Below are 24,449 nucleotides of genomic sequence, written 5' to 3' on the forward strand. Positions count from 1 at the left end.
AGCAATGGCAGAAACAGCTCCTTCAGCAGTTCTGAGGCCAATGGTACTGGCCGAACCAAGGAGCGTGCAGAGCCGAGATGCAAGAGGGCTCTAGAAAGGCAAGTGTCCCCTCCTCCCTTAAGTACCTGGGGCCAGTAACCACAGCGCAGTCTCTGAAGTGCAAATAGCAGTGAAATGAAGCTGCAGACCGTGTTCCAGACCATCAGTGATGCTTCTGCCCAGTGTACATTGGCACAGACAGAAACACAAGAGCAGACCTGGTGGGGCAGCACGGGGCCAGCTCAGCTCAGCAGCCAGGGTGCAGAATAGGCTCCATCCTCTGCTGCCTTGTGGAGAGCATGCAGGGAACCTGCAGCACAGCAGGAAGGTGGATGAGCATGATAAGACAACACCTCCCATGACTTCTTAAGGAAGATGACAAGAAAAATCAAAAATAAGGAGGGAAGGAGCCAAAAAACTCCTCTGATTTCTTGGAGCATTGCTCTGGAAGCCCTTGAGCTAGGGGTGGATTGAGGGAGTAGCAACATGGGCAAGGCCCTGCAGGTTCAAAATCAAGATAGCAGAGACCATGGCTGCTCTCTGAACAGGCAAACCAGGGATGTGGATGATAGAAAAACTCTCCCAGCAGTCACGTGTGAAAGAAACAGCTTCTCTTCATTACAGTGCTCTCTCTTACTTAGGGAGCTGTGGGGTTGCTAAAGTCTTGGGTGAAAGAGAGGGGAGAAAGAAGAGAGTTTATTGGTATCACAGCAAAACCAGATTATAACTGCACTGGAAATACACATGCACCACAAAGGTTTTCTCAGTGTAAGATCTTCTGAAGCCAAGCAGCCCAAGAGTTACTAGCACTTTGGCTACATAAGTCTTCTCATTCTGTTATCAGTATTACCGTAGCTTTTAAAGATAAGTATCCTAAACAAAACAGAGAGGGAGATGTTGGAGGGAAACATAGTGACAGTGCAATTAGCAGTGTCATGGTTGGCTTTATTAGCTAGCAGAAATTGCTCAGACTCTGCGCTACTGACCTGTTAACTGCAGCAGACCAGGTCTAGGGCAGAAGATGGAGTTGCAGGCACATCCAGGCAGGAAAACATTTCTGAATAGTTCTAAAAGCTGGTCAATGTTTCAGTTAATGTGCTTGGAAAATGCTGGGGGATATGCTGATCCAGTAGAAAGCTCTGGTAGCAAGAGTTTTTCTGGAATTACACGTGTTTTCAAGACCTTTCATTTGCACACTCCACCCAGAAAGGCAAAATCTTTCTGAAACCTGATTTGTGTTTGGTCTTTTGGACATGCAGTTCAGTGACAATGATGGAAGGACTGGTTCTGATCATACCCCATGGACAGGGCCGGGGCCCTCCACAATTAAACTGTTACAGCTGGGTTCAGAGAGCCAAATATATTAGCAGGAAAAGTAACACCACCTGTGTTGTTTGGAAAAGGTAGAGGAACTTTAATGTAACTAACATGCTTGCCATGGGCTACGGATTTAAGATTCTATGTACACCCAAATTCTCAAGTCATGTGAGAATGCCAGGGAAAATAATTTAAAGTTTTGTACTCTTTGTATGGTTGCACATCTACATAAGCTAAAGGGTAATTTTTAAGCTATAGAATTGCTTCTTCTGGCATTATAAGGGGGTTTGACCTAGGATTGTTAAAAAAAATAATAAAAAAAAAAATCAATCATATTTGAGACATTAACAGGACAAATGGCACTAGAAATAGGCGTGTATTTCTATGAGCCTGACAATTTTCAGTTGTATGCAATAGAGCTTATGTAAACTTTGTTTCTCTTCTAAGTTTTGCTAACACTGCTCCTGGCACAGTACGGAAAAGGCCCTACACCGTGCAAGGTAACATCAGGTCCTTAGTTTGTCTGTGTCCCATTGACAGAGCCGTCAGACTGACAGGAGACCCACTGCTTGACGTAGCTGCGTGGGAAGTCCTCCCCTTGTGGCTGAAGAGGGATGGACACACAGTTGTTCTGACTGTTTTGCTCAAACTCACAGTCAACTGGACTCCCACAGTCCGAGTCCACAAAGCCACTGTCAATAGTGTCCAAATCTACACAAATCATAGGGTAACTGTCCCCAGGCTTTGCCGTGTGAGAAAAGAAGTCACAAGAGCCTTCACTGTAGGAAACGCTTTCACCATCAGGAGAAGGTAGAGAAGTTGGATTTTCCAAATCCCACTGATCAGGCTGCAAGCAAAGGGCTTCTAGGATGCTCCCTACCCCTCCTTCCAGAGCCCTTTCTACTTGCTGGTGGGCTGGGACACTTGTACTCCTCATATGGCCTGTGGACACAGAGCCTGAGGCAAGTATTTTGTCCTGTGTGCTCAGGTCAGCCAGATGCAAGTCACTGGATATCCTTCTGTCTTCATCATCAATGTTAACCTTGGGGTAACCGGTTTCTCCAGCACTGCTACCCCCCTGGCTGGTATGCTGGTGTCCCCTGTACACGCTGTTGCAGTTGCAGTGGCAGTTACAAGGTGTAAATTCATCAGCCACAGTCACTGTATCGATGGACAAATGCCCATATGACTGGTCCTGGGTCCCAGTGCTGCTGCTCACTGCAGACAGCAGGGACTGGCTGTCCTGACCTGGGGTGGTCAGGCAAGACACACAGGGCTTGCAAGGCAGATCTTTTCTCAGCTCACGCAGCTCCTCCTGTGAGGTGCTGTTGGAAGGACGCATGGTGTAAACTTCTAGGACTTCTGGAAGGACTATTCCCCATTCAAAGAAATCAAGGGTCATTTTCGTATGGGATGCACCAACCCACTTCTGCATAAAAGGACATACAGGGAGAGAGGGGGAGAGAGAAGTTAGTATCATCAGGTTTGAGGTTCCACAGAAATGACACAAGTTCTTATGCTTTTAGAGGCAAAGTCAAACTCTGAGATCACTGACTCCTCCAAAACAGTAGGGCATGAGATGCTGTTATTACCAGACACAGGCAGCTGCAGGAGAACTGACTTCAGTCACTGAACAAATTACTTCTGAGAGGCATGGCTTTTCAATTTTCTCTATGCTGCAAAGAATGCCACTGCCCGTAGTAGCATTCCTCTGTGCATCAGCCAGAGGCCTCTACCCAAGCCACCACGCCTCCCCTGCCCTCTTGTCCTGGACACTGCTTCTCTCAGGAAGGATGGTCAGCTTCTCTCCCTCCATGCTGCATCTGCACCCAACACACACAGCCCTGCCCTGTCACTTCCCTCACCTTAGTTCCTCAGTTAGGGGGCCAGGGCAAGGCTTCTCTCAAATCTTCTGTATGCAACCATGCCCCAGACCAGCCTTTGTACTCACAGTGACAAGAAGAAGCAGGAGTAGGCAGGCAATGGGGACCTCAAAGAGCTGCAGCCACCATCTGCTGCAGATAACACACTTAGCTAATTAGGCATGATTAGATGATTAGGCAGTGCCACACATTGAATCTTGCCCTTCTGTATCACCATTAGTGTCACATTCTGCCCTGTGTTGTTCATTGTCTCTGATCATGAGTCCCTTGCATTTCTAGAATCACAGAACTGCTTTGGTTGGAAAAAACCTTTAAGATCACCAAGCCCATTCAGTCACATCTGGGAGCAGAGGCACCTCTGGGTTTCTCTGATCTAAAACAAAGCTTCCTCAGAAAATTTAGGCATGTGTTACTAATGAATGCCAGGGAGTCCTAAAGTCTGCAGTCTAGAGGCTCGGCATAGCACAGGCTCAAGACTTGGTCCTGCTCTGACACTTGCCTAATGGCTGGGCTGTGTCAAGGCTCTTCGAAGTGCACCACTTTCTGCTGTGTATAGAACAGGTAACAACACTGAACTTCATAAACATGGTGAAGGCTTCTGACTGTGATGAGAGCTGGGTGTTGCCACAGCTGTCAGGCTGCCTCAATCATGTCAGCCTCCTGTCTCAAACTGCACCCAGCATCAACTGACATGAGCAAAGTATTTCAGAAGAGAACAGCTGGACACAGCTTATTACCCCCTGACACAGAGAATGGAGAAGTCATTACAGTAAGAAGCACCCAGTCTATTTTAATTTATTTTTAACCTAAGTTACAATGAGCTTAGTAGTAAAGCTGTAATGGATGGCAAGGTGCAAAAGGCTGTTTGAAGAAACATCAGGAAATCCCTTTCATGGACTTGACCAGGCAGAATATTTCCTACTCCCTCTTGACAGCTCTTGGCAAATTCCCACCCAACATGAACCTAAGGACATATGTACACACGACATCAACAATGCTGCTCTGCTTTCCCTTCTCTTTTTATGACTTAACTTTTTCTCTGACATTTTCACTCCTTCCTTCCCAACCCAGGACTGTTGTCTATTGTTATTTGCTGATCCTTATTCATGGACATATCTTAACCACTTGCTTTGATACAGGTAGGATGCAGTTGGCTGAGCCCTACACCAACTGGTTTCTTGCCAGCCGAAAGTGATGTGTCTGATCCCACAGAGTGATGTCACCACACCCTCTGCCTACACACTGTGCTGGGGCTGTGTGGGCAACTGCTGCTTTCATCTGAACATTTATTTAGAAGTAACTCAGCTTTAGCAACTAAGGCTAATTCTCTTCCCAGCAGCACTGAGCAGCCTAACTAGAAACCAGCAATAATGTAAATTCCCACAGAACAGTGAACTTCATGGCTTGGCCCTAAGAGAAGCAGGGCTCTTGGCACACAGGATGTTTTTCACTTCCACTGTGAGCACTAGCCAGTATACTGACTCTTGGGAATTCCCACACTGAGTCCACCTGGTCCTCGCTCCTTTCTCAGAGCAACCAGTGCCACCTGCCTCACAAGAGGATGCAAGTACCCCTGTGGTGCATGTATGGGAAGCCATAATTGGGCTGAAAGAGGAAGGCAGGAAGTGAGACAGTCACACCAGGCTGCAGCCTGAACAGCCCCCCTCCAAGTTTACTGGCTTAACCTAATTGCAAACATCAGCAATGCAGCAGTGGGAAAGTACACAAAGATCATTAAGGCCCAGCTGGTGTCTTGCTTGCAGAAGGGCTAACAAAAAGCAGACACTGAAGTGGCTGGGATCAGTGCTGTTGTAGCAGCAGGAACTTGCTCAGAAAGAGGCATTGATGTCTGCACTCACATGCCAGCACTTTTACAGTTTGACAACAGCAGCGTGAGTTGCTCTTCAGCTTAACACAACCATTGCTTATTGCTGCTCAATGTTCTTTCACTTTTTGTACCCTGAGAACTCCAGCAAACTCTGCAGTCTTTGCAAACTATATTGTCACATGTGCAAGTTTGGCTGGTGTTAAAGAAGAAGAGAATTTGGGAGGGCTAAGCAAAGTTACTCAAAGACACTTCCTTCATAGGGAAGCAGCTGCACTACCACATGGCAATTATGTGCCCCCCAAGCTTGAGCCACCTTCCCAGGATGATATCCACAGCTATTGTCTGTATGAGTGACTCTTCAGAGAGAACTGCAAGGCTTAATGCTGAGCTCATGTCACTGCAGAGGCTGGAGAGGGAGATCTGGCTCTACCATGAAGTCTGCTCCATGGCCTTGGTGGCAGCATGGGACTGGACCTTTAGAAAAATCCCAGTTACTGTTCTGGTATCCCTTCAGGTTCCCAGGCTTCCCGTACCACACTCAACTCATCCACTTAGACAGCACCTACAGGGAATAAGCAGCACAGACAAAGGCCTTCATGACACAGAATAGGCACTGGAGAGCTCTGGTTCCTTTTATCTGAAGCTGTTTGGTATTCCCTTGAGACAGACTCCCCCCTCTCACTGCCCTGCTGAGAGACCCTTGTCCAGGACAGGGTAACAGGCCTTTTAGTTTAACTTTGTCCTGTGCCCCACTCACTTATATAGCCCATTTATACCTTGAAATCTCCATTATGCACCAGGTAAAGAGGTTTGAAAAAGTGAGCAGGGTCTGGGATGATGCAAGCCATCTTCTTCCACAAGCTGGAAGAGAAAAGAGGAAGGCTTTGGGGTTAAGCACACATTGCAGATGCAAAGCAAGGCACCTCCAGATCCAATTTAAGCAGCTGAAATCACCCGCCCAGCCTCCCTGGCCTCACAAGTTAGCAAGTGGCCAAGAATGCCTCGTGCTGTCAGAGCCCTCTAATGGCCTTTTGTGTGAGCCTCACAGGAGGTCAAACCTCAGCCCTCAGGACTTGTGCACCCATTTCAAAAAAATTTCCAATCTTTTCCTTCCTGGAAAACACTAAGTGCTGGAAAAGCGTTTTTCCCTTGGCTGGGCTGGCCTGTGGTCTGCATCTGCAGGCCAGAACACTGCCCTGTGCACTTCTTCTGTGGCTGTGGGCTGTGCCAGCCCTGTTGCTGCACCAGCCTTGTGCACCCCACTCCTCTGCAGGGGCAAGTGGCCCTCCAACAGGAGAGAGGTTCCCAGCAAATGTTGGGGGCCCTGTGTTAGCTTTGGAAAGGGGCAGGCCAGCCCTGGCTACTGCTCCCATCTGGCAGCTGCAGTGCACAGACAGGACCAGGAGAACAGCCCAGGAGGCTGGCCCCTGTTCAGTCCTCCCCTGTGCCATTGTCTTGTCCCAGCCAGCTGAATTGCAGCAGAGCCCTGGAGCAAAGCAAGGTGCTCTTGGCAGTACACCACCTGGAGACCATACTTTGCTAGCCCCACAGGCCCATGGCTCTGTCCATGCATGAACATACAGGATGCAAAGAAGGCTGCATGGGAACATCTCACCTTTAGCCAGAGTAGGAGCATTTACTCCAGCTTCCTAAAGCATTCTTACCTTCTTTGTTTGGCCAGAAAGGTTGTGATTGAGACAGTGATTGCCACGACCCCACCAAACAGCAGCAGCCATTCCACGCCTGATGCCTGTGTCACTGCTGGAGGAAGAGACAGGGTCATTCAGGCTCAGCTTGCATTTCTACCCTGGTCATAAGCAAGAGGTGGAGGTGGTGAGAAAAAAACCCTCAGTTTCTACCCCAGATTTCTCTTATGGACCCTGAGGCCGTCACCAGGGCCCAGTACTCCAGACATGAGGTGTGAGTAAGGATGCTCAGAGAAGACTGCATGAATGGAAGGAGCAGGGCATCAGCTGCTCTGCAGCCTGGCTGCCCCACAAACCAACAGGCAACATGCTTGAGGCAGGACAGCAACTCCCTGCTACAAAGACCCCCACTGTTTCTGCCTCCTCCTGTTTTAGGGACTCCTGCTCAGATGATCCATGAAGGGGAAAGTGAAGCTGGCCAGAGACATGTGAAGAAAAGGCGTTGACTAGCTGAGTGCTTGTTGGCTGTTCTCTGCCTATGATGGAAAGGAGCACCTTCAAGACCCATAACTCAGATAACCCTTAGCAAATGGAGCCTGACCCTGATGCTACAGCACCATGTAATACTTCAGCTCAAGCTGTACACCAGTGACAGCAGGGAAGTTCAGCACATGTTGCTGACATTGACCGCAGCCATCATGCCCTCCTCTGTTTGAACAAAGATTTCCTGTTTTCATAGCCTCTGTTCCACCACGAGAAGCACCAACATACTTCTGTGCAGAGGGTTCTGTGTACTCCTTGTGGAGTGGGAGTTCTGGCTACCAAATGAGAGACCCATGCCAAACAGCACCAAACAACAGAGTCCAGACATGTACCTCAGCCCTGAGACCAGGCTCCCCTCTTGCCTTAGCTGAAGGCAATCCTAAGCCACAGTAGTGGAGGCATCTCTACTAGATCTCCCCCATTTCTGAAAGCTGCAAGCAAGACCCTGGATGTTTGACACTGGAAAGGAAGCTACAGGCACCCAAATCCACAGCCATCCCCACCAAACCCTCTTCCAGTGGGCCATGCTGTAAGGTGGGTGAGAACGTCAATACAGACAGCACTTATCAGCCCAGGCCTCAAGTCCATATACTCAAGTAAGCAAGCCAAACATGCCTGTCTTTACTAGACTATTTGAAATTTGTTCCAACTAACTAGATTTGATTAGAGTTCTGGAGGCATTCATTGACATTGTACCAACTGCAAGGGCAAGGAGAGGTGGTAACATATACCGGCAGGCCTGGTTTTCAGTTTCAGCAGAGGACTCCATTCACTCCAAAATCCAAGGAAGCCAGTGCCTTCTCGTGGTCTGGCTCTCACTTGGAACTCATATTCAGTGTTCACCTGGAGTTCCCATGGCAGGATCACCAGTGTCCGTTTATCTTCATGGACAGCTTTAGTCTTCTGATTCTGGAAATGATTGAACACCAAAACACTCAGGGCTGGAATGACTGCTCCCAAATGACCCTCACTGCTGCACAGTGAGGAGGCCTGCAAAGTAATCTCTGTTTTCTGCAAGGCCATGTTGTTTCTGCAAGGCCCTGCTCTGGCTGCTCTGGGGGGACCTGGTGGGCCATTCCATGCACAAGAAGCAAATGAACGATGGGCCTTCCCCACAGGATCTAGTACTTCTCAAGCAACTTCTGCTTCTTGATTTTTTTTTTATTTATTTCCACCCCCCCCAATTTTTGCCTGTTTTCAGTCTGGGAGAGACTCCAAAGTGACACCTTTTCTAAACTATGAAAACCCTGCTTCCACACCAGCACTCCTGTCCTGGTTGTGCTGGCCTCTTCTTTGCTGGTGCACCCTACTTGATGGTAAACTGACATAGAATCATAAACTCATAGAATGGTTTGGGTTGGAAGGGACCTTAAAGCTCATCTAGTTCCAATCCCTCTGCATGGGTAGGGATACCTCCCACTAGACCAAGTTGCTCAAAGTCCTGGACAACCTCTCCTCGAACACTTTCAGGGATGGGGCATCCACAACTTCCCTGGGCAACCTGTTCCAGTGTCTCACCACCTTCATAGTGAAGAATTTCTTCCTAATGTCTAACCTAACCCTGCTCTCCTCCAGTTTAAAGCCACATCTCACTTACCTCCCAGGTGTCGGTCCTTCTCTTATAACGTAGCTGATATTCCAGCTCCTCATTCAAAAAATAGTAATGAGAGTTCTGGTAGATGGTTTCCCAAGAAATATTGTAACCTTCTGAGAACACAGCAGTCAGGTTGAATGGGGGCTGTGGTTTGACTGGAAGACAGGATGGTGTTACTCTTCATAACATTACTGAAGACAAGAGGTGGCCCAGCACAGTACCAGCCCTGGCAGGACTGGGCCCTCCTACAACATCCACAACATTCCTGCTTCTCAGGCTGAGCAGTGCTGAGCCATGCACAGAAACTTGCAGCTCAGCAGCACAGTGAAGTCAGGCCCATGTTTCTTAGAATACACTTTCTGCCTGTCTCTGAACCTCCCCATCACCTAAGGAGCAGGAGAAGATAGCACAAGAGGTAACACCTCCTGGGAGGTGTAAAGAGTCAAGCACCTTGTTCTCGTGACACAGGAATCATGAACTCTTGCACAGTTTGGGAAAAAACCCTCAGTGTAAGAGACATCAGGAAGAGCTGAGGCCAGTGGATGTTGCATAAACCTGGTGCAAATCCCTGTGTCCCAAGTTTTGGTATCCCCTGCAGGGTGTTTTCATGTATTGAAAAGCAGGAATGCACAAACTCCAGCACTAGTCTGCAGGCTCCATCCCTGAGCTGATGCCTCTGTATGGGGCATGTGGGACACAGGCAAAGCACCACAACCCAATCTATAGGCTGCCAGTGGGGGCAAGGGGCTTTCCTGAAATGTGGTGGCATTTGGCAAAAAGTTTACACTTCTCACGTAGAGCTTAATTTCAGAAGAATCCAAGTAGAAAACTCATTTTTTATGCCTGCGTGGTACCTGTCTGCCTGGCTAACCATGTCTTTTCTTCAGAGTTTGCTGCACAGCTCAGAACACACAAGCATTCCACCAAGCCAGTCCTCCTGTCATGCAGAAGAGATGGTTAGGAATTGCCCCAGAAACACAAAGTACCACCTCCACTGTGGCTGGGACACCTTGTGCCATCCACAATAATGTCATGTTTGTTCAGGTGGCCACCGCAAGAGCCTCCTGGGACTCCTGTGAGGATATTTGTGGTACTTCAAATTAAAGCAATTCCTCCTGCCCTTTAGATTCTATGCAGGAACAAACACTTGCATAGTCTAGGTATGAGACTGGTCTAGGTGGAAATTTATCACCTACTACTTCACGAGGAGCAGGAATTTCCCCATGAAAGGCTGGGGCCCAGTCAGCTCTCAGCTCAGCCTCAAGCATAAATTTTTCTGTAGTTTACAATAGCAACAATAAGAGCACAGTGCTCTGTGTAGAGAAGTGCACACCAAACATCCCCCAGCTGTCGGCTGCTCCCTCCTTGCCCAGACTATCCTAGCACATAGAGATAGTCAGACAGTATCTATCAAATCCACCATTTTTGTACTTACTGTTCTCTGCCATATAAAAGCTTTTGGAAATCAGGCGCTGCTTGCTAACCATCTCTGTAACATCCACCTGGACTTTGATATCTGCCAGGAGTACAGTCATGTCCACAGTGCACATGTACTGTGTGTGACTGGTGTTCCTGGGCAATTGCAGGAGACTGCAGGCAGCCACAGTATTTTCTGGATCTTCCTCAGGAAACCTAAAACCACCAAAACAAACAAACAAACAAACAAGTCCACAATTACTACATGCTGTATACAGTTGGACTAATCTGTTGCTGAACCATCACACACAGAAATCAATAAGAAAAAAAGAGGCATCATGTTCAAATAAAAAATGATCTTTGAACTTTGACAATTTTTCTCCCTTTCTATTTGCTCAGCTTAGCATCTTTGAGAGAAGCAGGAAAGTGAGCATGAAGTGTTCATGGAAAGGAAAGCTGCTCACCAGGGCTGCACAGCCCAGGACTGCACCCACTTCCTTGCTGGAGCAGAAGAGCAGCCAAAAGGGCTTGGACAAGCTGTGTGAGCCCTGCCAGCACATAAGTGAAAGTCCACTGTTAACAGCAGCAAAGGGCAAGGTATCCCCAGGGCAGGGGAGAAAATTATGCCAAGGAAGCCAGAGTCAGTGTAACAGTCAGTGGACACAGGGATCCTTTGCTGGGGGAGAAGCCAGTTGATAACTGGAGTGTGTATGAAGTACCAGGTGAAAACCAGCATGGCAGCAAGAACAAGAATTCTACCTAACAAAGAGGATGGAAAGACACCTCTGTGCTATGGCTGTGTTAGAAGTTCCTGAGGGCTGCCTGCTGCCCATCCTACTGGGACGTACCATGTTGCAGTGAGGTGATAGGAACCAGCACCCAAGTCATTGCTCAGGATACAGGACAGGGTCTGCACATAGTCCACAAAACAAGTGAGGTTCTCAAAACACGTAACTGTAGGTTTGGAAAGAGAAAACACAGTATTATCTTCCCTAATGAAGCAAGGAGAACTTTAATATCAACATACACAGTCCTCAGGGCTCCCACTAAATCTGAAGGGAACAGATCACTCTGTGCCAACCCCAAAGAAGTCTCCAGTCGTGGAGTGTAAGATGTTTTCCATCTCTACAGGGAGCAGAGGCATTGCCAGCAAGATCAGCATGAGACAAAAATCTATTAAAAATTCTGTGGGACCAAATGGCATGCCTAAATACCAGGAAATTCCCAAATTGTGGCTGAATTTTCAAGCTTCTCTCTGTCCCCTCTTGTACAGTCATTACAGCAGAGTGACATGCTAGTTCTGCAAGAATTCTAGTTTATGTATCATATAAGAGAGGCACAATGACCCCGCTGGGAACAGTAGCATATTCAAACATTTTTATGATACCACTTCCTAAACTGAGTACTGTTCTTTGCTAGTCAAGCTTTTGTTTTATGACACACATCTACAGGGCATCTTGCACATTTGAAAAAGGTGGTATTTTAGTAATTCTTTCTTTACCATTCTCTCTGCTTACTGTTTTTTACAGCTTGATACCTGCAGCATCAATACTTTTCACCTCCAGCTCCAGAGGCTCAGAATATGCTTTTCATGGAATTTTGGAAAAAAAAATATTGCAAATTTGCAGTTCCTATAACTTCCATTAATAATTCTGATACTGAAGTGACAGGAATAACTTATTAATCACTTAAACTGAAACAGACCTCTAAAGAGAACTCGAGAGGCAACTGTAGATTTTACACTGGTCATTAAGAGAATTAGCTAATTTGAAAGTGGTCGTAAGTTCAAAGGAAAACAAGGTCCAACTTTTCCCACTGACTTCACTCATAACAGAAATTTCTTCCTAGTCCTGTTGCCTCAGAGCACATGCTGCTCTCCCTACAGGAGTTTTGGGCAGCACTCAGATCTGTGTGCAAGGCCCCCCCCAAAGAGACAGGATGACAGAAGACATTTGGTGATGCTCAAGACAGATCGGCCCCAAGGGTGTATATGTGCTTTACTGAACTGCAAGTCATTAAAATTATGTGGTTGTCACTTTGTTTCATTTTGACTTTTTCATTTTACACTGACTTTAGAATTTTGTAACTTTGTTCAATTTTTCTCATTAAGTTTTAACATTTTATTTTGAGCCCTCAATAGGCTCTTCAAAGGGCCCTGGAACAAGCACTGTTTGTTCCAGAGTCCTGAACAACATACTTTTGCTACCTTAGCCTAACTTTACTCTTCCATATAGATGGGGTTTTAAAACCATTACTTTCCTTTAGAGAGGGGAGCAGGTATTCATAAGCTGATCAGCCCTGCTAATTAGCATTCTTCTATGCTATTATGTTGATCAGTCAGAGGGACTACTGTTCCTAGGTAGCTGGCAAGCTGCAAGTGTATCTTTGGGCAAGAATCTGTTAACAAAATTCAGAAGAGGAATGTTTTTTTACTGTGAAGGGAATAATTAAGTGTCCTAAACCCAGATACATCTAAGATGAATTGTCCATCCTTGGCAGCTTCAGAAACAAAAATCAAATACTTTTAACAGTTAGATCTCGTTTGGTCCAAACTGAAATTAGTACAGGGTAATTCCCTGGCTTGTGTTACACAAAATTCAGTCCAGACACCAGTGGTACCATATGGCAGCAAGACAGAACTCTAAATTAATCTTTTCTGCTAATTTAGGTTTGAAGCAGGTCCAGTGCTCTGGCTAGAAGCAGCATGTAAAATGCTAAACTTGCACCTGTTCTATGCAGACACTTGTCACTGCTGCTTTCTGTCCAGCTGACCTGTTCAGAGAGCCAGCTCTGAGTCAGCTGCAGCCCTTGTGTGGAGTTGGAACCAGCGGAAAGGTAGAGGGACTGCACAGCACAGTCCTGAGCTAAGGGGCTCACACCAGGACAGGCTCAGCCCCTGTACCTGGCTGGCTTGCCAACAGCAGCCATAAGTCCTGGGGATATCCTGGTCTTGGCCACCAGAGCAAAGGCATTTTTTGTGGGGGAAATCCTGCTCTAAATGTCAACAGGAGACATTTTGATGGAAGGCAGGCATGGCCTCTGCACTCTCCGCACTGGTACTGCTCCTTGGAGTGCTATACAGTCTGCCTGAGCTCTACCTAGCCATGCACTTTCTTGTGTCTGTCCTCCATTGCCCATGGAGACTCTTCCATAACTCATTATCTCATGGAATCCTCTCCCCTAGAACCTATCTTGTCCCATGGCAACCTTGTGCCATGCATATCCCAGCAGAGCCTGTGTCAATGACCAAAAAGATAAGTCCTGTGGGTGCACACCCCAGAAGAGGTATCTGGGAACTTACTGTACTGGAATAAGACGAAGAAGGAAATGCTCTGGAGCCACAGTTTGTTTCTCATGTTGGTTCTGACTGGGTGTCCTGGGGGAAAAAAAAATAAATTAGAATAAATCCAATAACCAAACAATTAAAAGTTCAGCTCACCCATCTACTCATATGTTGGGGTGGAATTAATGTTGCTTTCAATTAAATGTCTAAAAGTAGAGTGCCTCATTTAGGCAAGTCATCTCAGCTCTCCTGTATGTACCTACCCCATGGGCTAAGGAGGGATGACCAAGAGCCCTGCCAACAGGCCACAAACCTGGTCAGTGAAACCTCTGCTCCTTGCCAGCAGCTTGTGCACGAGAAAGCAGCCAAGTGGCTGCAGCTTCAGTCCATCCATGCAACAGGAAAGCACTTAGGTGAAATGCTAGCCCACTTTTTTTGTTGGTTTCCTGCAGCTAGAAATGGCTTGCAACTTGGAGAAGTGACACTGCTGTGGCCTGAATGTCTGTACAATGAATTAGTCAGAGTCTGAATGACACTGTGGGCCTGTATGAGCAAGGCTTGTGAGAACTCATTGAGTTGGCCCACCCATGGCTAAACAAGCATGAAATACTTAGTTAAGGGACTCCAGGAAGGCAGACCAGACCAAAATAAATAAATGAATAAATAAATAAAATAACAGCCTCCCATGTGGCACAGAAGAGAACTATGTACAAGCCCTGACTTCAGGGGAAGTGATGGAGTTTGTTGAAGAGAAGCTACAGAAAAGTTTTCAGGGAAGAGGACAGTAGGATGTTTACAGCAACATGAGGAAGGAGCATCACATACAAACGACTGCTCAGCCCACAGCCCCTGCTCCAAGACTAGGCCCTCAAGCCACATAACACATGAAGGCTGCATTTTCAGTGTTTAAATTCTACAGAAGATGTGCACAGAAAGACTTAAAATGAGCTTCCTGAAGAGCTGTTGATGCCTGGTACAGATTTCAGCACAGTTTTCTCAAGCTATTCTGAAATGGATTAGGCTGCCCGCAGACAAGACTTTGGAGAAGTAACCTGTATTATTTTGGGGAGATGCTTCCGTTGGAAGCAAGTTGCAAGGATGTACAAGCAGCAGGGAGGGCCCATATACCATGCCAAGAGCAGCAGCACTTGCAGTGACTGGACAGACAGGAGTGTCTCTACAGAGCCCCAAAGCTCTGCAAAATCTCCTGCACTAGATTGCACAGTCACCTGTGAAAGTGATACTGGTGCAAATTGGGCAGCAAACTGCAGCCATCAGATGATACTCAGAGCTCCTTGCAGGGCCTGGTGCAGGTCACAGAATGGTTTGGGTCAGAAGCGACCTTTAGAGGTCATCTAGCCCAACGCCCCTATAACAAGCAGGGACATCTTCAACTAGATGAGGTTGCTCAGAGCCCCATCAAAGCTCCAGGGATGGGGTATCTACCACCTCTTTGGGCAGCCTGTGCCAGTGTTTGAACATCTGCATTGTAAAAATATTTCTTCCTGATATCTAGTCTAAACCTCTGCTCGTTCAGTTTAAAACTGTCATCCCTTGTCCTATTGCTACAGGCCCTGCTAAGGAGTCTGTCCCCATCTTTCCTAAAAGTTCCCTTTAAGTATTGAGAGGCCACAATAAGGTCTTCCCAGAGGCCTCTCTTCTCCAGGCTGAACAAACCTAAGTCTCTCAGCCTTTCTTCATAGGAGAGGTGTTGCATCCCTCTGATCGTTTTTGTGGCCTCCCCTGGACCCACTCTAACAGGTTCATGTCTTTCCTGCGCTGAGGACACCAGACTGGGCACAGCACTGGAGGGGGTCCCACCAGAGCAGAGGGGCAGAATCCCCCTCCCTCAACCTTCTGGCCATGCTTCTTTTGATGCAGCCCAGGATATGACTGGCTTTCTGGGCTATGAGCACACATTGCTGGCTCACGTCGGCTCTTCATCCACCACTACCCCCAAGTCCTTCTCGGCAGGGCTGCTCTCTATCCCTTAATCCCCCAGCCTGTGTTGATACTGGGGGTCACCCTGACCCAGGAGCACAACCCAGGTCCTGGACTGCCTGTGGCTCCCCACCATCAGCAGCAAACACTCAGACAGTCACTCAGCAGAGAGCGTGGCAGTGAGGCCTCTCCCACTTGGGGAACATTTGTGGTGTTAAAAAATTTCCCAGGTTTACTCAAATAATGAAAGCAAAATAAATTTAGCAGCCACCAAAAAGCCCCTGCAGGCACATGTGAACACAGAGAGCGGCTCTCAAGGCCCCGCAGTGTCCAGATGAGATCAGCGATGCTCCCTCAGAAGGGGCCACCAACCCCCCCGTGCTGCCCCTGCCCGGCGCCCCGAGGCCGCTCAGCCCGGCCAGGGCCCCCGCCTGCTGCCGGCGCCACAACACCCCCTCTCCCCACACTGCAGCCCTTCTTTCTGCATCGTGCATTTCCCTCAGGAGACACCTTTTCTTGACCCCTCTGGTCCCAGCTCTCCAGGTTTCTCTGCACAGTGCCTGTTGCCAGCACCAGTGCTGGCGGTGCAGCCCCCCGAGACGCCGCCCGCTGCCCAGCCCCACTCATCCCTCCACTGCCCTTCTCCAGACCTCATTCCTTGAGGAAGGCACCCTGTTATCCTGCCACCTGAAACCTGTTTGCCTGACTGCACGCACCATGAAAACAGACATCCTCAAGATGGACAGTCTCCTGATGCCGGTCTGCCCCGGCTCCCCACCGAGGGCCCCGTTCTGTGCCGACTGAGCCAGCCGCTGGGGCCTGGTGGTCATTAGGCCTAGAGGCACAATACAGGGGATTGTCCACTGCATTTTTAAATCATCCCTCTCCCTGTGAAACACCTGGAGCCCATTGCTGCTGGGCCCGGACTGCTCAGGGCTCCCCCAGCCCAGGATGCCGATGCCCTGCCCCGAGGGGCGCTGCCCGCGGCCCCGCACAGGCTCGGGCTGCGGGACGGGCTGGACAATCTCACCCCGTGCCCTGCTGCAGAAGCCCATCTCAGCACCACTGCCTTGTGACTGACACACTCCCCAGTCTCAGCCACCTTGTAAGGGCAAGAAAGGCAACTTGCTGCCTCTTCCTCAGCCAAGGAAGGAAGGGTTGGGCCCTCAAAGAGCTCTGCAGACCTATTGCTTCTTTTGGAACCCAACTGACAGTGCCTCCAGTGTTATGTGTTCAAGACAGTTCTGTATCTGCCTCATTTTACCTCTATTCCTGTCTAAATGGACAGAGCAATGCAAGCAAAGTCTTTTCTGCTTTTAGCTATTGGACTCTTGTTTCTTTAAAGTGCCCTCCCTGTTTTCCTTCCTTTGCTCAGAGAATGATGCCATCAATCCAATGGGACAGGAAGGACTGAACAGGAAAAAGTCAGAGGAATAAGCCCAAACAGCTCCTTGTGGAAACGTCTTATGGAGATATCAGAGGCTGCCACTACACACTGGGGAGAGGTTAGCAAACAAGGTTGTGACCTAGAAGGAAGCCGTCTGAATAAGAGCACAATAGCAAAAATAAGACAGAAAAGCAATAGGATCTGCTAACACAGGTGAACCAAGGAGACAGTACTTCCTCAGCTGGGACTCTGCTCATGTCTTACCCTTGTCAGTGCTCTCAGATTAGTTTAACACTTACCTCCTTCACTTTTTACACATTTCTCCTACCTCGGTGTCGTGGGGAAAGACTGCTACCTCCAAGAGAACCATAGACAGTGTCAGTGTGATTCATGTCTGACGTCCTGGCTGTGTTCTGGGTTCTGGTAACAAGACATGGATGTGTGTGGAGAAGGGCTGGGAAAGATGCAGCTCTGCAGCTGTCTCTGAGGTCTTTGATGGCTGGAAGACCTCATGGCTTCACAGAGGTTTGTGGCAGCCCCTGTTCTGAAGCTTTCTCCAGTCAGGCCCTCTGCAAGCCTCAATCCTGGTGTATGTTTAAGACCCCCACCTTTCCTAAACTCAAAATCCCTTAGTTTGTCACACCCCATTTGCTTTCATCTGCCAGCACCCTTCTCGTGATTGTTCACTTGGAGGGAAGAATGGCAGTGGGCAACGAGCAGAGGCAGGAACTCACTCCCTGTCTGGGATTAGTAAAGTCCTTTTTACCACCTCATTTCAATTTATCAGTGAAATGTGGATTCCAAGACAGCTCCATGCATTCTTGAAACTCAGTTACTTAATTCTTATAAAATGTCAAGCACTGTACAGCTGCTAAGCACCATTGTTGCAAACTCTGTACCGTCCTAGGGAGCTGGTTGTGACAGCACAGTAATGGAGTTGATTAGCCACTCATACAGATGTGCACAAGTAAATTATGCTACAAGGCTTTAATATACCAGGTAATAGGGAACAGGACCAATACAGAGACATTTATGAAGATTATTTTTTTTAAGAATCTGGAAATATGGTGCTATAAGTTGCCAAAGCTCACATTTTGAAAAGCCTCCAGGAAAACATATGCACTTAAAAAACCACCACCACCACAAAAAAGTCAATTAAGAATTCAGCTTAAATAAAATAGAAAAAACAAATCTGGTATTTCCAAGCAAGCTAAAGTATATATAATAGCTATAGCCAAGGAAAAAAAGAGTCAAAGTCTCTCTGTCCATCAGTTATGCAGAAAACCAAGCTTTCTTCTAAAAAAAAAAACACAACCAAAACCAGAATGTGCACTGCCATCACAAAAAGTAACAGGGAGAAAGAAGGATTCTCTAGCTGTCCAGTAGAGGCCAACAACCACAGCAGGGGCACAAGGGACACTTTAGCTACAGGAAAGATTTACAGTGAAGTCACAGATGCAAAGCAGTAACAAACTGGCAGCAGGGAAAATTGGTGGAAACACGGACATTACCTTGCCACATCCTTTCAGCTGTCCATTTCAGCCCTCACACACTTCCACAGCTGGCCTGGCTAAATCATTACTGCAACTGCAGACCCTGGATGAGTGAGAGCTGGGGAGCAGGTCTGTCTCCTCAGTGCTGAGCAAGAGCAAAGCCTACCTGTGTGCCAGCAAGGGCTGTGCTGTGTTGGAATCCACTGATACATGGTGCTGACGTCAGCTGTACCAGTATTACTGTGCAGACCAGAAGGATGTGGTGAGCAGAGCAGGCAATGAATTTGGGTCCAAACACCCACACATTTGTTACTGTATTGCTCTGCTCTCTTACGTGAGAAAGAGGTGGGAGAGTAGATAAAAACTCACAAGCCTCTGATCTAAAGGCCATAGTGGAGCTGGTGGAGTGGGGAGGCAACAGTGTGAAGGCTTTAAATGGTTAAGCCCAACTATACAGTGTAGTGTGTACCACACTGGAGACAGTCGAGTGCCCCCACGCTCTGCTCCCACCTGCCCTGGGACCAGGGCAACAGCAAAGACTTGGTGCAGCACAGCATAACCCAGCTGGGCAGCCCAGGGCAGCAGGGCCACCCAGACCTCAGGGCTCCCTGGACAGCTATAAGGGAAATTTCAGACATGGGAGAGTCATGGCTGGTCAATCTGGTACAAAACATTTTGTAGTAGTTAAAGAACAAAATAAATCCCATCCTTCACATGGGCAGGGATGCAGCAATCACAGGCCATAGGAGACACAAGTTGCCAGAAGATGCTCAAGACAGAAGGTCCCAGCTCCCTGTTCAGCAGTAGCTGCTGTCTCATGTACTAATAAGATATTTGAAAAACAATCAGGAGCTTACTGCTTCCAGCATACATAACATCTATTTAAAAAAAGAGACATCCAGACTGAAAAGGCTGCTGATCCCAGTTAGGAGCAGTGAGTAACACAGCCGCGGGGAACTGCTAATAACAGTACAAAAGAGAGCAGCTCTGATTCCTGTGCTGATATATAGGCAGGAACAAGGTGAGTGTCACTATGTCAGAGGATGTTTCCAGGAGATTGAAAGAGTTAACAATGTGGTAGAGGTTGTATAAAAGGAAGTAGGGTATTCTGGGCCATAAAGCAGGCCAGCAGGTCTAAAACAAAACTATTAGAAAAGCTAACAAGGGATTCAGTTAATATACAACAAAAGGATAATAATACAGGATAATTACAGCCTAAGCAGTTATACAGAAAATGTTAGTGCAACAGTGATTTTTCATTTTTAATGAGTTGAGAAAACAGGCATTTAGGTGCAATATGCTTAAATGTATAAAGCAACTGGTCTTAAGAGTACCACCAGTATTCTTGTTTTTAAAAATAGCTCTGCTATATCAAATGTATATTATTGCATGTTAAAAGCAGTGTGTATTGTGCCTCCCAGACGATCACTTTTTGGACTAATCACATCTGCTGCCCCTGTCCTCCTTCCTCTGCACAAATAATGGTTCTATCACAGCTTGGAGGAGTCTTGTGTAACAGTGGGGCAAAAGCCACACTGCTGTCATGCTCACCAGAGAAAGATACCACTGCCTGCCTGGGAAATGCCTAGTCAGCTGCTCAGTCTCACTGACCTGTGCTGTCCCATGCTGCACGCAGCAGTGACCACCTACACAGCCCTTTGGCAGCATCACCTGAGACAAGTCTTTTCTAGAAGCTTGGGCCTGACACCACAGCTGTGACCCACAAAGCATGCAGGGGAAGAGCTGGTCTCTCTTACAGAGATTCTGCTCCAAACATGATAAGGAATAGCTGTTGGGCTAAGCAAGGGGATCTTTCTCATGCCTGCTGTAACAGTGCACAGCCAGCACACAGGCCAGCCCAGGCCAGCAGCAACCTGGCAAGCATGGTCAAGAGCCACCTGCCCTGGCATCTGTTGTTCCCAGGTGTGAGTCAGGGCCATGGAGGTATTTACTGCATAGAGACTAGGAAGGAGAGGTAGGACTGAAGGTAGGTAATGAGCCTGAGGAGAGGGAGACAGTGACAGTTGGAACTTCTTTTTCTAAGATTGTTAATTTTAATTTAAGAAAGCTTAAGTTCCACTGACTGCCAGAATTCAGATGTGTAGTTTCCCTTCTGTGATGTGCACTGCTGGTGAAGCATCAAGCCAAGAGAAGCATTAAGGACTTGCCAGAAGGCTGGAATAGCTCATCACGCATGGATGAGTCAAAATTTCACGGCTGATTATCTTCTGTCATCTAGCACTGTGCCTACACGTGTGTGCAAGTACACACATGTGAAACCTCAAGAACAACAAGTAGCCTTGTCCCTGCAGAGCAACTGCTGAACATATAACCAGCTCTTCAGTCTGAGGGAGCCCAGCACAGCTTCACCTGTCAGATCTCCCTCAGTGACTGGGAGGGACTGTATCACCCATATCCAGCCTGGGAAGTGCTGGATAGGACACACATGCAGGATGTCTAGGAAATCCTGATACCTGTTGCCACCTGGAGCACAGGGAAGGCTTGGTAGATTCTGCTAAAGTTATGGATGACCCACAAGCATTTTGCCACAGCTGGAAGAAGGGCAACATCTGTGTGTATCGATCAGCAAAAATAGATACACACAGGAAACAATAATCACAGCTGACAATTCCTTTCTCTAGAGGAGAGAATGAGTGACACTTGCAGTTACCAAGTTCATGATGTGAGGAAAAAAACCCCACACAAACAGTACTACCTCTGTATTTTCTTACTGTCACAATGGAATGAAAAAATATCCTCAGCATTATCAAAGATACAGACCTGGTATAACTCTAAGGTCAAAGGCACCTTTACTGGCTGATGACATTTAGGAGGAAGATAATCATACATTACAATAAGTAATGAGTAAAAAATGGCAGAACAGCTGAGACATGAGTAACAGCATTCTAGTGGAAGAGAAAGCAATAGAAGAAACCACCTCAAAGCTCAGGAAATGGGGTAAAATATGAATGAGCCAGGCAGAAAGCGGAGGTGTTAGTCAGCAAAGCAGCAGGGTGACAAACAACAAAGCTGTGAGCTGACAACAGGATGCTGTACAGAGGAAGGAGCACATTGCTTTCCATCTGGGGGATGCCGAGTGCCACCAGCAGAGACCCAGCACCCTGCCCTCCTGCCTTCCTTGCCTTTGCCAGTTGTCTTTTTGTAGCCAGCAACACTGGGCTCGGCTTCTTGTTTCCCCCAGTATATATAAAGTCTGAACCCATTCTGCCCAAAGGTTTTAGTAGGACACCACTTTGGCTCCTACCAGAGGAAAAGGACTTACCTTCACAGAGCTGCATCTATGCATGTCTTACTCACACAGAGGGGATTGCACAGAGGCTTGTATCTTCTCTAAGGAAATTACCAGACACGGGCTGGTAAACAGAAACAGGAATGACTGTGCCTGTGAACTCACCCTGCACATCTGGAACAGAAACCTACAGCTCTGCTCAGGCTCAAACCCACCACTTTCATTTGCACCATGCAAAATATGCCCACAGGACCTCCCCAAGTGCTCTCTACATTCTATACATTCAGCCCACAGGAAAGCATGGTCTCCCCAAGACAGCCTCCATACCACCCTGCTCTGAGAGCCTAGAGCCCCTTGCATAGCCCACAGGCAGGGCTCTCCCTCCATCTGTTTGTCAGAGCCCTGCCCCACAGCTGGGTTCCTGCAGCTTCACAACCTAAGCATCCGCCTCTTCTCTGTTCAGCTGATGTGTCCCATCCTCTCCACTCTGAGCTATCACAGCCACCTTCAGACTGATCCCAGGTCACACCTTGTCATTGTGCTTCCAAAGAGCACCAACTCCACACAAGGTCAGCATGTCCATCACACATTCCCACAGGGCTCACCTGAGTCACCAGTGCTGGCAAAATTCACTGCTCCTTTCATGCAGGTTGGTGGAAAAATGACCCATTTAGAGCCAACATCCACCAGCTTGTCCCAGATCTCTGCTCGCAGGGTTACACCAAGACCAGAATTCTGCTGCTGGCATTGCTAAGACAATGAAATTGCATCACATCAGTGTATCTGCATCCAGATCAGCACTGGCAAAGATAGTGTTCAGCAAGAAGAGGCTGAAGGTTGTTGCTACAAAATGCAGGGGCTGGGGGATTCCGTGCTCCACAGTGGTGTTGGTTGTGGTGTGAAGTTCTTGCTTGAACAAGGAAGCTGCCTGGATCCCCTGGTTGCTGTTCTGTGACCAGCTCTACACAGCCTAGTTTACACACTCCTTACCCTGCCACCCTGCCCGTCCAGAAGTTGGAGTGGGATGTGCTAGGAGCAGCAAGAAGCTAAAAAAATGGCAGATACATGTAAAATAGAGGCAAGATGGACTGCATTGGTTCTTCACACTGGGGAGCACAGCTAGTGGTTTTTAAGACAAGTCATAAGAACAGCGAGGGTGGCCTGACCAGAAGGGAGGAGAACCCCTGATGCTGCTCAATGACAATGTCCATTGCCAGGGCCCAGCACAGCTCAGAATGAGGCCATGGAATAGGTAGCATATGCTGAACTAATGGTCCCAATTCCTGCCCGTGTGGCACTGGATGGCTCTGTTGCCCCCCTGATGTTGTGGAGAAGCAAACTCTGCTCCTGCAGCCTTGCAGCCAGGCAGTGGGGAGCACGCAGCAGGCACCCACCCTGTGAGCTCAGAGCCTCAGATGCACACAGTGGCCAGTGAATATCACACAGCACAAGCCCACCAGAGCCAGCTCCTTGAGCCCTCTGCTGCCTGCTCACCAAGGGCCCAGTGCATGAACTTCAGGGCCAACCACAGCCAGAGCAGACCTGGTTCTCACAGCAACTCTCTAGAGCATCAAGACAAGAACCAGGGGCTGGTCACAATCCTCAGCCAAGTGTGCAAATTCTACCCCCAGAAAGCAGTCCAGTGCTTTCTCACCCCGTTACCATTCTTGCTGCTGTGTGGGTGGCTCACTGCAAGTGAAACCAGCAGTGGCTGAGCTGGGGAGAAGCAGCCAACCTCAAACTCCTCAGCTTATGGCAAATTCCCCCAACAGCACCAAGCAGGAAAGTCCCAGTGATATGTTAGTGACAGACTCAGTAACCTTCAAGCAGAGGACAAACACCACACTGCTGTGAACACCCTGCTTGCATGAAGCACAGAAAGGACCACAGAAGCAGCTGATCAACCACTGAACCCCAGGGCTCCTTAGGACACCTGTCACACTCCATGGACTGGGGCAGGGCTAGAGCAGTCATCCCTCTACCCAAGGCAGGCTGAGGGGTGCAGGCTGGTAGTGTACCAACTCCTGTTGTAACAATTGCCTCTCTGCATTCATAATACAGAATTTTAGGTCTCCTGCACAGATGTTCGGAGTTTTATAAAAGGTATTCCAGTTAACAGCGAAAAAGAGAACAGCTGCTCCTCCCCCTGTGCAGCTAGATGTGCCACAGCAGTGAGCTCCTCTCTCTGTTCATCCAGGGCTGTAGCCAGTTTTTCTCCTCTTCCATCCTGCAGTCTTGCTAGAGGGGTCAAAAGCAGTTTTGTGGAAATATCCATGTTGAAGAAAGCCACAGAAGGGACAGGATAGGAGCAGGACAGCTCAAAGTAAAAACAGGCAAAGAACCTTTGGCCAGCATAGAGCAGAGACAAAGTTCCTCTCAACGTTGCTTCTCAGCTTGTCAAAGGAATGGGAACACTCAGGACTTGGCAAACTGGTGGTGGTGCTGATGGCTGGGAAAACACACCAAGGTATGGCAATCTAGCAAGCTTAAACTTTGACTTTTACCTTTGCTTTGGAGCAATCTGCTCTGAGAGATAATACTCCTGCAGCTGAAAACCAGACCAGTTTTACTGTTCTCCTTGCTCTGATCGCCAGCAAGTTCATGCTGGAACTGCTGCTTGGCTTCTGACCCTGTCACCACAGCTCAAGGGGCCTGGGGCTGGTTCCACAGCTGCAGTGTGGCTGCTTTGGCACAGCAACGTGTGGAAAAAAAATCAACATTCTGGGTAATGTGTAACGATATATCACCACATGGGAGCCTGGGCAGACCTTATACTCAGCAATTTGCAGAGAGTGGAAAATGATCTGTGTGTGTGTGTGCACTGCACAG

General features: G+C 48.0%; 1 protein-coding gene across 14 annotated transcripts in view; it reads right to left on the minus strand.

The window, feature by feature from the left end:
• IL21R (interleukin 21 receptor) overlaps window positions 1–24,449 on the minus strand; it is a 58,372-nt gene that overhangs the window by 14,683 nt on the left and 19,240 nt on the right. For 6 of the 14 annotated variants that reach the window (XR_007890844.1, XM_051631786.1, XM_051631781.1 and 3 more), the window contains 7 exons: window positions 13,568–13,642; window positions 11,115–11,220; window positions 10,286–10,482; window positions 8,854–9,005; window positions 7,988–8,165; window positions 6,732–6,828; window positions 5,844–5,928 (listed from right to left, as the gene is read on the minus strand). Coding sequence is in view for 8 of the 14 variants with exons in the window: in XM_051631786.1 (XP_051487746.1) it covers window positions 5,844–5,928; window positions 6,732–6,828; window positions 7,988–8,165; window positions 8,854–9,005; window positions 10,286–10,482; window positions 11,115–11,220; window positions 13,568–13,642 (890 nt within the window). In the remaining 6 variants the exon portion in view is untranslated. Of the gene's footprint in view, window positions 1–721; window positions 2,786–5,843; window positions 5,929–6,731; window positions 6,829–7,987; window positions 8,166–8,853; window positions 9,006–10,285; window positions 10,483–11,114; window positions 11,221–13,567; window positions 13,643–24,449 lie in introns of those variants that run through there. The other 8 variants (XR_007890843.1, XR_007890846.1, XR_007890845.1 and 5 more) reach the window with 4 other exon arrangements.

The sequence above is a fragment of the Apus apus genome, chromosome 14 (genome assembly GCF_020740795.1).
Source record: "Apus apus isolate bApuApu2 chromosome 14, bApuApu2.pri.cur, whole genome shotgun sequence".
NCBI lineage: Eukaryota > Metazoa > Chordata > Aves > Apodiformes > Apodidae > Apus > Apus apus.